Here is a 12,988-nt window from a genome sequence, read left to right as displayed (position 1 = left end):
GATATAATGAAGCAAACTGCAAAACTGACACGTGTAAGCAAGACCGCAGTATACTGCATGAAGAAGGAACTGACCATGATGGGACAACTGTGTGTGATGGGGAAGAAGCCTAGCGGCATAGGACTACTCACACACTCAGTGAAATACAACGACTTTACACTGTCAGCAGTTTGTCAGAAAGTGCGATTTCTTCCGAAAGAGTCAGAAAGTGCGATTTCTTCCGAAAGAACAAAATTCCTATGATATATATAAGGTAATGACCACTGTAAACAATGATGAAGATCTCCCTCACATTTCATTAACAGTAACCTACCAGTTGTTAAAGGACCTTGGTTTTGTTTATGCCACAAGAAAGCAATCATCGGCATTACTTGAAGATATAATTTTATGGCATCACCAGTATTTGCGTTCTATCAGGAAATATCGTTGCAAGGGACGAAAAAGTTATTATACAGACAAAACCTGGGTGAATACTGTCCCACCTGCATTAAAGTTCGCCAGGACATGACAGTAAAAAGTCCTTGTCAAGCATTTTTGTTGGGCTTAAGGACAGGCCTGAAAGCACTGAGTGGAAAGAGGTCTCGTGTAATGTAATCATAATGCATGCTGGCAGCGAAGACGAATTTGCCAGGGGGCCCTTGAAATTTTATGAGTACAGAAATCACATGGAGATTATCATAAGGAAATGGATGGAAAGCACTATGAACATTGGTTCACGAACATGCTTTTGCCAAACATTGAATCTAACAGCATTATTGTAGTGGACAATGTGCCTTACCATTCTGTCTGACTGGAAAATGTGCCATCTCAGGCTACACGCAAAAAAGGACATTCAGAAGCAGCTGAAGGAAAAAGGAATCGTTTTACTTCTGATATGGTGAAAACAGAACTATTGAACTTGGTGGCAAATGTCAAGAGTTAGTTTCAAAAATATCACATTGATAGTATTGCCAAACAGAAAGGACACGCAGTTATTTGTCTTCAACCATACCATTGTGAACTGAACCCCATAGAACTCATCTGGGCACAAATTAAGGGACATGTTGCAGCTAAAAATACAACTTTCAGAATTTCAGATGTTGAAAGACTGGTCATGGAAGGATTTCATAAAATTACTGAGTGCACATGGAAAAATTGCATAACTCATGTTATTGAAGAAGAAGAAAAATTCTGGACCCTTGATGGAATGATAGATAAAGTGGGGGAAAATGTGTGTTACACTGGTAGATGACAGCTCTGAATCTATTTAGTGAAGAAGATGCACAATCTGGTGATACTACCCACAGCCTGAGTGGTGTTGAGGAGCGTCCTCATTAAATTAATGAAGGGATAAGAGTGTTTATGTATATATTATTGTAATAAAATGTCATGTTCGGAAATGTGCGTTGTGAGACAAGTGAAGTTCACTTCATAACGTGAACAATCACTGCTTATCTTAAGCCAGTTTATAATAAACTATATGATATCTACTTTGTAACAGCCTGTCAGTTAATTCCAGAAAATCCAAAGGCACACAGTTATATAGTCATCTTGGCCATGCAATTTCATATTAGCAATCGTAATGTAATGTTATACGTAGAATGGTGTCATTTGGGCAATAATGGCTTTTAGGGGATTTTCTACACATGTGCTTAGTTACAAACCTGACATGCTTCACTGTTGCCATAGTAACAGCGAACTAATATCCTGCTACCTTTGGAAGCAGTATGGCCTGTAGTATATTTCTTTACTTCCAAGATAACCTGAAAAAAAGTATAGTAATTAGTAACATTCCCAGCTACTTGTCATACACTTGGCTTGTATTTCATACCCATTCTTCATACAACAGACTGTGGGTTCATATCCCATGAGCATGAATACTTCTGAATGCCTTCAGAGGTTATAGATGAATTTCATGTCCAGTGTTAGACCCCCCCCCCCCCATCCTGTTTATTGGAAGAGGCTTGGGGGTCAAAAAGTACCATGTCTAGTCTCCAGAGCAAGGTATTCTAAATTATCCCTTGGCACATTCATAATTATTATAGTAAACTACCATAGGTTTACAACTTTGGTTGATATTTACATAAAGTCATAAAACACTGAAATACATTCAAATCTTATAAATCTTAAATTTGAGATTGTATTTGCATATAATAGAAAATTGAGTGCTTCATTATGATCCCCCTCCCATACACTGGTTTCAAATTCTACAGTAAAATTCCATTGTTTATAGATAAATGCCGATGTAGTGCTAGACTATAGTGCTTCTACATTGGTACATATCTTAGATTGCCATATCTCCTCAGACTATCAGATCATTTCCAAGAATATAATTTCTTGGCATCTTTAATTTATATAGAAAATTTATTTTTAAAAGAACCACTGTTGTTTTAGATTCAGCCACTTTGGGGACTTGTTTGATGAATCTGTTAAGCAGGGGCTAATTCCTATCCAGACTCAACACCCTGGATTTTATTATCAAGAAGCTGCTAATCATTCTATTGCCAGGAAGAAAGCTTGTCAGAAATTGTCTATGGTATGTTAAATGGCTTTTCCTTTTATTGGCTATTACAAAGTAGAAGTTAGGATTTTTTTTCCCTTGCTACTTTATATAAAAAAAATGTTATTCTTTGAGCATTTTAATGTTCAAATGTAATTCTAAAGAAATAAATCTATATTTGTTTCATTCACTTCATATATTTTATTCAAAATAATTATTCTATGTTTTTCTTACTGTTTTTACTTAATTATCTGGAAATCAAAAATGAAAAATTTTCATGGGAGATCACAACTGCTTGTTACTATGGTATATACATTTCTGGAAAAGAAATACAAAAAAAACATGAATGAGTTGTTCAAGTCACCAAAGTGCTATAGTTCCTACACATTTCAGTCTTCTGGATTCAGATTGTAGCTACACATAAACATTGATGCAGGCATCATATTCAATACGTCTTCATTTGTAGAATCGTGGAATACGACTCAGTTGATTACTGATATTTTGACTTGAGTATTCTGAACTTTGAATGTTCAAAATTTGGATGAGCTAGTTTGTGAAAGGATATTTACACACATACACACACACAAAGCAGACTGAGTATATGCATACTACAATGTGGAATCAGTCAGTAAGAGAAATTAGGCAGTGTGATTATTGTCTGCTGATCAGCATTTAAAATTTTTAAGAATAATTTTGCTAACTTAAAGTTCTATTCCATTGTTGGGTTTGGGATCACTGGAGGGTTCAGCAGTTGCTTAGGTGACAAGTAGCATTTGAAACAGAATAGGAAATTTTACAAAGCACTTCCTATTCTGTTTCAAATAGTAGGGTGTAGAGAATACTATAATAGTTTTATATCAATCCCCCATATGAGAGGTCACAGTCTATAACACGAATGCTGTATGTAGACAAGAGGTCATGGAAAAAAGGAGAAGAATGGTGATGTGTTTCTACAACCGGAAGTCACAATCCCTGGAGGATGAACGTATAGGGAGTGTTCCAAAAAGATGCAGATATCTGATCTGAGTATGAATTCATGTTCTGATCCTCATTTGGTGATTTTCAGTGACCTTGGGTTCAGGACTTCTCCATAGGTATATCTATTCATTACTGGATTAAATCTGTTTCTGTTTACTTTCTTTCTTTATTACACTCAGTAATTGTATTTCCTTCTCTTAACTTAAAATTCACAATTGCATTACCAACTCCAAATGGGCAATTCCCACTGGGAAAGCTTAGAGTTTGAGCAGGTGTTAGCACAGTTCAGTAGTTTCTGCAAATTCTCACAGACAGAATGGCTCAGCCTACTCTAGGTTAAACTTGAGAAGCCAGCAACCACTCCATTTTTAACTTTTTTTTAAAAAGGCAAGGAACATGGACAAGGAGATGTGAATATTGCTAGAGATTGTGACCAACTACCACATACCCACTAAAATTTTGGATGATAATAACATCCAGTACCATACATTTCCTCTAAAAAGAAAAAAAACCTTCAAGGTGTTACTGTGCAATTCAACAGAATCTGTAACTACTGAAGAAGTCACCAAAAAAACTTCCAAAACTCTAAGACTAAGCTCTGCACAAGTTAGCCGATTGCTCCAAACAAATAAATGGCCAATGCCTCTTGTCCTGGAGGAAATCAGCAAACAATATTGAGCGAGAGATCTACGATCTAAAAACTTTCTATGACGTGGCTATAAAACCGGAACCATTATTATGGAAAGCATCAACTGGAGAGCGTTGGGCATGTCAAAAATTTGGCCCCTTGCAACATTGCTTGAAGGTCAGTTTCCACTGTGTTAATTGCTAGAAAACTATGCAGTGGCTTCTTGAAAAAAGTGATGGTGGTGATATCACAACCACTAGAAAAAAACCGAACCTCAGCACCTTACCAAAATCCAGCAAAGCTGCATTGTATGGGGTACTCTGAACGAGATGTTAATCAAGTTCAGTGAAACAAATCCCAGCCATGACTCTGAAGAAGTTTGGGAAACATACACAAACAATCCTTACTGCACTAATTGATGGTCATAGCTGAGGTTTGTTTGTTGAGCAGTATTTGAGGTTCAGAGGCAGAGTTCTTTCTCATTATCATGATCATCAAATTCCTGATATATACCCTCAAGGGGTGTACAGGATATGATAGTACTAACATGAAAAATTTACATCATTACTAACTTCCTATCTACAATTTTCCTCCAAATCAGTCTGTTAAATGTCAAGACTCCAATATTATCAGGTCTTATATTTCTGTCTTCTAAGGCACTTTTTACTATCAATCCACCTATATCTTGGTCTTTCTCTGGATCTTTTTCCTTCCAACCTGGCAGAGAACACTTGTTTTGTTAATCTTTCCTCTCCTAATGAGATTAATTCTGCTAATGCATTCCTGGATGCTGACAATATCAAGTTCTTTCCTAATATCCTTGTTTTTAATATGATATTGGAATTGATACCATCTGTTCATGCCCCTAATCTTTCTCAGGACTCTCATAGCGGTCTCTAGTCTTTGGTCACGTGTTTTACTTCTAACCCAGCTCTCAGATCAAAAAGTTAAAATTGGTTTAAACACTGTCTTGTATACTGCTAATTTAGTGTTTTGGCTAATTTCTCTCTTATTCCATATAAATTTATTCAGTCGACTTCCTACCATACCAGTTTGGTTGATTCTGTTGTCTATTTCCATATTTAACTTACCATCTTCACTAAAAATCGTGCCTAAGTAGCTGAAATGTTTTACTTGTTCTATAAGTTCTCCATTCACAATGCAGTTGATATTTTCAATGTTTCTGCATATTTTCATTGTCTTTGTCTTTTTAATACTGACCTTCATACCATATCTATTTCAATAATTCAATTTAGTCAGGGAATCATGCAGACTTATAACGGATTTATTTAGAAGTCTGCATAAAGCAAAGAGCTGAGATTTGCACCTCCAATTTTGATATCAGGTTTAATACCACTTTCCCTCATAATGTGATCCATATAGATAATGAATAACAGAGGTAATAATGTACATCCCTGTCTGACACCAGATTTAACATTAAATCACCTTCCTGTACTTCCTTCGATTTTAACTGACTTACAACTCAAATAAAGACTAAGTATTGCTTGATATAATGCCCCATTAACACCATATAACTGTAGCGTTTGGAATAACTTCTCTCTTGGCACCTTGTCATATGCCTTTTCCAGATCTACAAAACTTAAATACAGATCTTTGTTATATTCTCATGAATTTTCAATTATCTGTCGTAAAGTGAAAATCTGATCCTGATAGTCTCTATCCAGCTTGTTCTTCAATAAGCTTCTCTTCCACAATCCTTCTCAACTGTTTCTCAAGTATACTTGCATATATCATACCAGGAACACTCACTAATGAAATGCCTCTGTAATTCTCACATTCAGTTTTATTTCCCTTTTTATATATGGATACTATGAGAGCTCTACTCCAATCATCTGGAATTTGTCCATTTGTCAAGGCCTTCTGAACTATGCAGTGCAGCCACTGTACGACTTTTATACCTCCATACTTGAGCATTTCTGGTCGAATATCATCTACTTCTGCCTTTCCACATTTCAGGCTTTTGATGGCTTTTTCTACTTCAAGTATGGATATGTATTCCTGACTGCATGCCTGGTCAGTATTTTTTACCACTGTACTGTCATCACTGCTTGCTTCATTTAGCAGTTTCTCAAAGTAATTACTCCATACTTTAAGATATCTTTTTCTCCTGTTTTCATGTCACCTTTATCATCTCTAATTCCTTTTATAGCACTCTTTTCTCCATTTCTGAGCTTCAACAACCACCACCATAATATCTTGCCACCAGAGTTCTTTCTTAGATTTTCAAACTTTTTTATGTGCTAACATCGTATGTTAATAAATTCTTTCTCTGCTGAAGCATGAGAGAGACATCTGAGAGGATTGTGCGGCCAAGAAAAGTGGTGGCAAATCTGTTCACATGGTAGGACGAAGCTAGTGCAGCTATAAATGCGGAAAGCCTTTGGTGACGTGAAACGGTGTTTCAATTTTACACAGTCTGGATCAACTTATTATCCCGGCAGCGTTTTAAGAAGTTCAAATGATTCAGTTGTCTTGAAATCTTCAGTTTTAATTTGTCGTATTTGCGGGCCTAGCATGTGATGGAATCTTCTTGGATGATCGTGATTCTTGTAGATAAACTTATATGTTGGTTACACATGACTTTAAATTTTTCAATTAATGATAATGTATACTAAAATATTAATTAAAAAACTTTAAGCAATATTATTACATGACACCTCCAGGGAGTCAATCACTCATCGAGGGAGGGCACTTGCTCTACAACTCTGTTTCCATCACCAACTCCATCTACAACTAACCACATCTATCAATGACCACCACTAGTATTTTTACAGACAATCACAAACATCCATGCCCATGGCAGGATTTGAACCCACAGCCTTTTGACTGGAGAGCGGATATGCTAACCACTTGGCCAGCCAGGCCGGCAAATAAAAACTGCCTAGGAACTCTCCCATGTGCACAACTTTGGCTTTGAAGTTTGTTGCAATAACCTTACATTGATAACATTATTTTCATCTCTAGATGGCAGTTCAACCTTCAGTCAATACCAATCAAAACCAATAATCACTACCTTCCAATATTTTGTCAAAGTTACATTGCCATCTTCTGGGAACATAAAACTATGATACATGCATTTGGGCACTAACAATGAGCAAATGAGGCTGAAGAAGGCAACTGCCGTTGGTCCTAGAGTGCTAAAGGTGCTTCCTAGGGGTGGGGGGGTAAATTGGGTTGTCTTGGTTGTTGGGCTGATGTTCTAAGGATGCAAACTTCCCAAATTTGAGGCAGTCTCATGCACCCAAATTTGTTGAGATTTGGGAAATTTTTTAGAGCTGAGGCTGATTCCTGAGCAATCTTTCATATTTATATTTGCTACGGTGTAGTAAAGTGGCTTTCTTCCAGCGTGTTCTGTGGTGGGTATCTAGTGCATGGTCCTGAAGTGGCTGTATTGGTGAAACCGGATGTAGTCTTTGTGTTCAGATATCTTGATATTAGTTGTCCTGCCTATTTGGCCTTAGTAGGACCAGTACCGTCGACAGGGTGTAGCATAGAGGCAGCCTGACTCACGGCGCGGCTTAATGAGGACACTCGTTCAGCCATATTGCAGTAGGCGGCATCGCTATGCTAATGATTCCTGTTAGCGTAGCAAGTGCAGAAAGAGGTTTTTCCAAGTTTAAAAGGATTAAAAATTATTTACGAACAGCAGTGACCCTAGAAAGATTGGTTGGTCTAGCAACTATAGCGATGGAGGCAGACATAGCGTATAATTTAAATTTAGAAGAGCTTATAAACAGTTTGTTTATGCGATATCTCTGTAGAGCAAACATTTAATTAATATTATTATGTAATCATTTTGCATTAATGTTTCTCTTGTAATAATATAAACAAAATAGCAATTAGAGATTTTCTTATGTTTTTTTCTTATAATCCATCAGGGACGATATTTAAGCGTTTGCCTCAGGTCGCGATCTAATCTGGTGACAGCCCTGAGTAGGACAGTTTATCTACAAGAATGAAGATATTATGATTTTGTTTATTGTATTCCCAATTTTTCTCTTGAATTTGTCTCAAGGTAAAAAGGTGATCAATGGTTGAATGACTGTTTCTGAATCCTGCCTGATATTCTCGAGAATCTCTTCTGCATATGGAATAATTCTTCTTAGAATATCAGACAGGATTTTGTAACTAGTATTTAAAAGTGAAATGCCTCTGTAGTTTCACATTTTCTTTTATCACCTTTTTTGTGGATGGGGATTATTATTGATTCTTTCCAGTCTTTTGTCAGTTTTTCATTTTTTCCATATGAGTTTAATTAGGTCGAACAATTTGCTAGTTAATTCTTTTACTCATTTTGTTTTTGTTCAGATGTGATTTTATCAAATCCTACAGTTTTGTTATTTTTAAGAGTTTTAATGCTTGTTTCTATTTCACTAAATGATGGTTCTTTGACTTATGGTTCACAAGTAGTATAAATTCTGTGTAAGGATGTTCTTTGCTATTTTAACAGTTTAGCAACTGTTTGAAATATTCCCTCCACCTTTCAGCCATCTGTTTGTCATTTGCAATAATTTGTCTTTTATTATCATTAATTATTGAAGTTCTTGATTGAGAGCCTGTCTTTAGATTATTTATTTATACCTTGAAAAAAGTTCCTTGCATTTTTATATGTATTCTCTTTTTCAGTTTTATCAATTAATTCTTTTAAATAGTGTCTTTTTTTCTCACCTAATAATTTTGTTTGATTCCCTACTAGCAAATCAATAGGTTTGATAGTTATTGTTATCCTGTTGGTTGTAAGCAATTTAAGCTTAGCTTATAATAAATTTAGTTTAATCCTTTACCCGAGTGTGAGCAAACAAAGTTTGCACCTGAAAATATCTTCAGGACTGAGGTAAGGTAGTACAACACCGGGCAACTCATAGCAAAGGTGGACCAAGCTAACATCACTCCTATCTCGGTATCTCCCTTAATGCAAAACACATCTCCTTACGGATATGTATAATATTATGCATTAAGGAAAGGGCCACTACCCAGACCGGTTTCGACCTTTATTGAGGTCTCGTCAGTGGAAGCCACTCCCAGAAGTGGAGATACCAAGGCAGAAGCAATGGAGAGGTCATCTTTACCTATAGGAGTTGCCAAAAGGTGTGCCAACTTATTAAATTACTCTGGATTTAGAGAAAGATGTTGAAAGTTTATTTTTTACTTGATTAGACTATAATAAATTTAGTTTAATCCTTTATCCAAGTGTGAGCAAACAGTTTGCGCCTGAAAATATCTTCAGGACTGAGGTAAGGTAGTACAACACCGGGCAACTCGTAGCAAAGGTGGACCAAGCTAACATTACTCCTATCTCAGCATCTCCCTTAATGCAAAACACATCTCCTTGTGGATATGTATAATGTTATGCATTAAGGGAAGGGCCACTACCAAGACCGGTTTCGACCTTTATTGAGGTTTCATGAATGGGAGCCAGGCGCAAACTTTGTGTGCTCACACTTGGGTAAAGGATTAAATTAAATTTATTATAGTCTAACCAAGTGAAAAATAAACTTTCAACATTTTTTTCTAAATCCAGAATAATTTAATAATAAGGTGGCACACCTTTTGGCAACTCCTATAGGTAAAGATGACCTCTCCATTGCTTCTGCCTTGGTATCTCCACTTCTGGGCCTGGCTCACACCGACGAGACCTCAGTAAAGGTCGAAACAGGTCTGGGTAATGGCCCTTCCCTTAATGCATAACATTATACATATCCGTAAGGAGATGTGTTTTGCATTAAGGGAGATACTGAGATAGGAGTGATGTTAGCTTGGTCCACCTTTGCTACAAGTTGCCCGGTGTTGTACTACCTTACCTCAGTCCTGAAGATATTTTCAGGCGCAAACTTTGTTTGCTCACACTTGGGTAAAGGATTGAACTAAATTTATTATAGTCTAACCAAGTGAAAAATAAACTTTAAGGTTAGCTTCTTTTTTTAATTTCTATTGCTTCTTTGCATCTATTGTTAAACCATTTTAGTATGAAATATTTTGGAATCCTAAAACTTTTTCAGATGCTCTGTTTATACAACACTTAATTCCGTTCCATAGAGTATCAATATTTTCATTTTTTTTCAATGCTATTAAGCTCTGCTTTTATTTGATTAGAGTACTTTAATCTTATGTTGTTGTTTTTCAGATTATCAATATTGAGTTTAGAATGTTTTTTTTTTTTTTAATTGAAATACAGTGGTATTTCACTAATCCGAACTAATAAAAACCGCGCTCGTTCGGATTAGCGAAAAGTTCTGATTAGCGAATTTTCCCGAAGAGACCACATTAACTAGCGTTAAAATAATCAGATTATAACGATAGATCAATTTAATTCTGTAAATAAATGAAGTAACTGACAGTAAAAAGCTACTGTACTGTAATGTAAAACTTAAAAAATAGAGTACACAAGTTTGTTTTAGTAAAAAAAATTAGTTTGTATGTACTTGCATTGTTGAGGATTCTGATTTAATAAAATTGTATAGTTCACTACATAACTTAATTTGCATAAAAAATATCACTTTCTTGTACACAACACAAAAAATTCACAAAATAACACAAAAAGTTGTTTTTTATTTCTTTGTAAAAAAGGTCACTGATTTTCTTTTGCTTCTTGGAAGCTAAACTTTTTTCGAATGCTTCTTCTCGGAGCTGCATTAGCAATAAAATTTTGTGGAATGGCGTATCATTCTACTTAGCCCATTCTATACGCATGTTAAAACTGTCAACTGCCTCTTCATGTTTTACTGTTTTCTTCGAGTTCTTTATCGTCATTCTGTAGCGTCATATTTAAAACTTCAGCGTCTGATTTGATTTCGAATTCACTTTCGGTTCTACCTGTAATCCATTCCTTAACATCTGTTTGTAAAATTTCAACATCTGGATTTATATTTTTAACCAAATTATGCACGTTTTGAATTTCCTCTTTTTGTGTTTCACCGTAGTTATCTTCATAAATTCTAGAAGGCCATATTTTTTTCCATGACGCTCGAATTGTTTCAGGTTCAATGGCTTCCTAAGCAACAATACAGTACATACTGTATACATTATAAAAAAGCAAACGTAGACAAACAATAAATCAAAATAGTCCTACAGTATAACCGTACAATCGACAGTATGAATAAAAAGACTGTACTGTAATAATAATAAAATAAATAATAGTTAAAATAATAATTATTAAATAAAAATAATAATACGTAATAAATAAAACTTTTTTTTTTCTTTTAAACCGCAGTTCGGATTACTGGAGGGTTTGGACTAAAGAGGTTCGGATTAGCGAGATACCACTGTAGTTTTATTTTCATTACTGATTCTACCAAATAATGATCTTAATCACAGTTAGCACCTCTATAACTTCTAAATGCTGCTTCTAAATCTTCTTTCTATTAAAATATGATCAATTTGTTTGTGGGTTATTCCATCAGGTGATGCCCATGTTTGCTTATCAATGTCTTTCCTCATAAATGCTATACTTGTTATCAGGTTCTTGGATATTGCTAAATTTATTAACCTTATATCATTATCATTTGAAGTTTCATGTAGGCTATTATTTCTGATTGTCTATAGCAGGCATGTCAAACTCGTTTACCTCCAAGGGTGAAATTAAGAATTATACATTAAGAAGCGAGCCACAACAGAAAAAAAAATCTCGAAAAGAGAAAACAGATTTTTTAATATTAACATTAGAGTATATAAGTACAAAATACAACCATGTTACAAAAATACATATAAAATATAAAGTTTACATATTTAAATAAATTATATCCTTTTTTGAAGAAACTTGACGTTTCTCATTAACGAAATCTTCAAACTTTGGTTCAATTTGTTGAGATAGATGCAGTTATTTTCAATATTGATTGCACATGCTGGTCTGTTAATCTTGATCTTTCTGCAGTTTTATTATTCTTTAAAGTTGAAAATAGGTGTTTGTGTAAATATGTGCTGCCGAACATAGATAAAATACACCTAATTGCACATAACGCATTGGGGTATCGATCAACTGATAAATAATTATAGAACTTTGGAATTCCAACATCCATATATTTTTGTTTCAATACTGAATCACACTGAATTTCGATTAATTCCAACTGCCAATTGTCATCAACAGTTTCAACATCAATCGATAGAGGAGAAGTAAATAGGGGAAACTGATTTTCATATTTCTAAAAATCTTCTTTCAAATTCATTTTCTAATAACTTAATTTGATTTGCATATTCAGAAAATTTCAATTTCAGTGATTTTTGTAATAATGATTGACAACATTCAAAATGGGATAAATTTTCTTTTTGAATTTGTTTTTGCCAAAGTAAATAATTTCTGTTTGAAAATGTTAATATTGTCAAATAACATGGTAACTACCTGATGTTTGCCTTGTAGCTTAAGATTATGTTGACTTTTAATCAACTGAAAAAGCCAGGTCCTTTATTCATTGATCATTTTTTAATGTTTCACATTCATAATTTTTCGATTCTAAAAAAATTGTACTTTTGCCCATCAATTCGAAGAATCGCTTTAAAACTTTATGACTGGAAAGCCATCTAATTTCTGTATAATAAGGTAGGAAGTTACTAAATTGGCGATGATTAAGCCCACGTGCACGAATATAATTTACAATTTTACGGACATTTTTTAGGACATGTCCAATATTTAAAACTTTGGAACATAGTGTTTACTGATGAATAATGCAATGAAAATGTTGATAATTATTATTACCTTGTTCTTTGCATTTTTCTTTTAAATTTGTAACAACTCCTTTAACAACCCCAGTCATGGTAGGAGCACCATCAGTTGCCAACTAGCTTTTTTAATGGTAAATTATATTCATTCAAAACTTCCATAAGGACATCAAAAATATCAACTCCAGTGGTTGTATAGGAATAGTTTCTAGAAGTTCTTCACTTACTTC

General features: G+C 34.8%; 1 protein-coding gene across 1 annotated transcript in view; it reads left to right on the top strand.

The window, feature by feature from the left end:
* gry (trafficking protein particle complex subunit 11 gry) overlaps positions 1-12,988 on the top strand; it is a 550,052-nt gene that overhangs the window by 181,109 nt on the left and 355,955 nt on the right. The window contains exon 11 of the mRNA XM_090404214.1: positions 2,374-2,515. Within this exon, the coding sequence (XP_090260340.1) occupies positions 2,374-2,515 (142 nt within the window). The remainder of the gene's footprint in view (positions 1-2,373; positions 2,516-12,988) is intronic.

The sequence above is a fragment of the Typopeltis vanoorti genome, chromosome 2 (assembly GCF_054136105.1).
Source record: "Typopeltis vanoorti isolate ZY-2024b chromosome 2, IOZ_Tvanoo_1.0, whole genome shotgun sequence".
NCBI lineage: Eukaryota > Metazoa > Arthropoda > Arachnida > Uropygi > Thelyphonidae > Typopeltis > Typopeltis vanoorti.
This window is presented reverse-complemented; position numbering and strand designations above follow the sequence as displayed.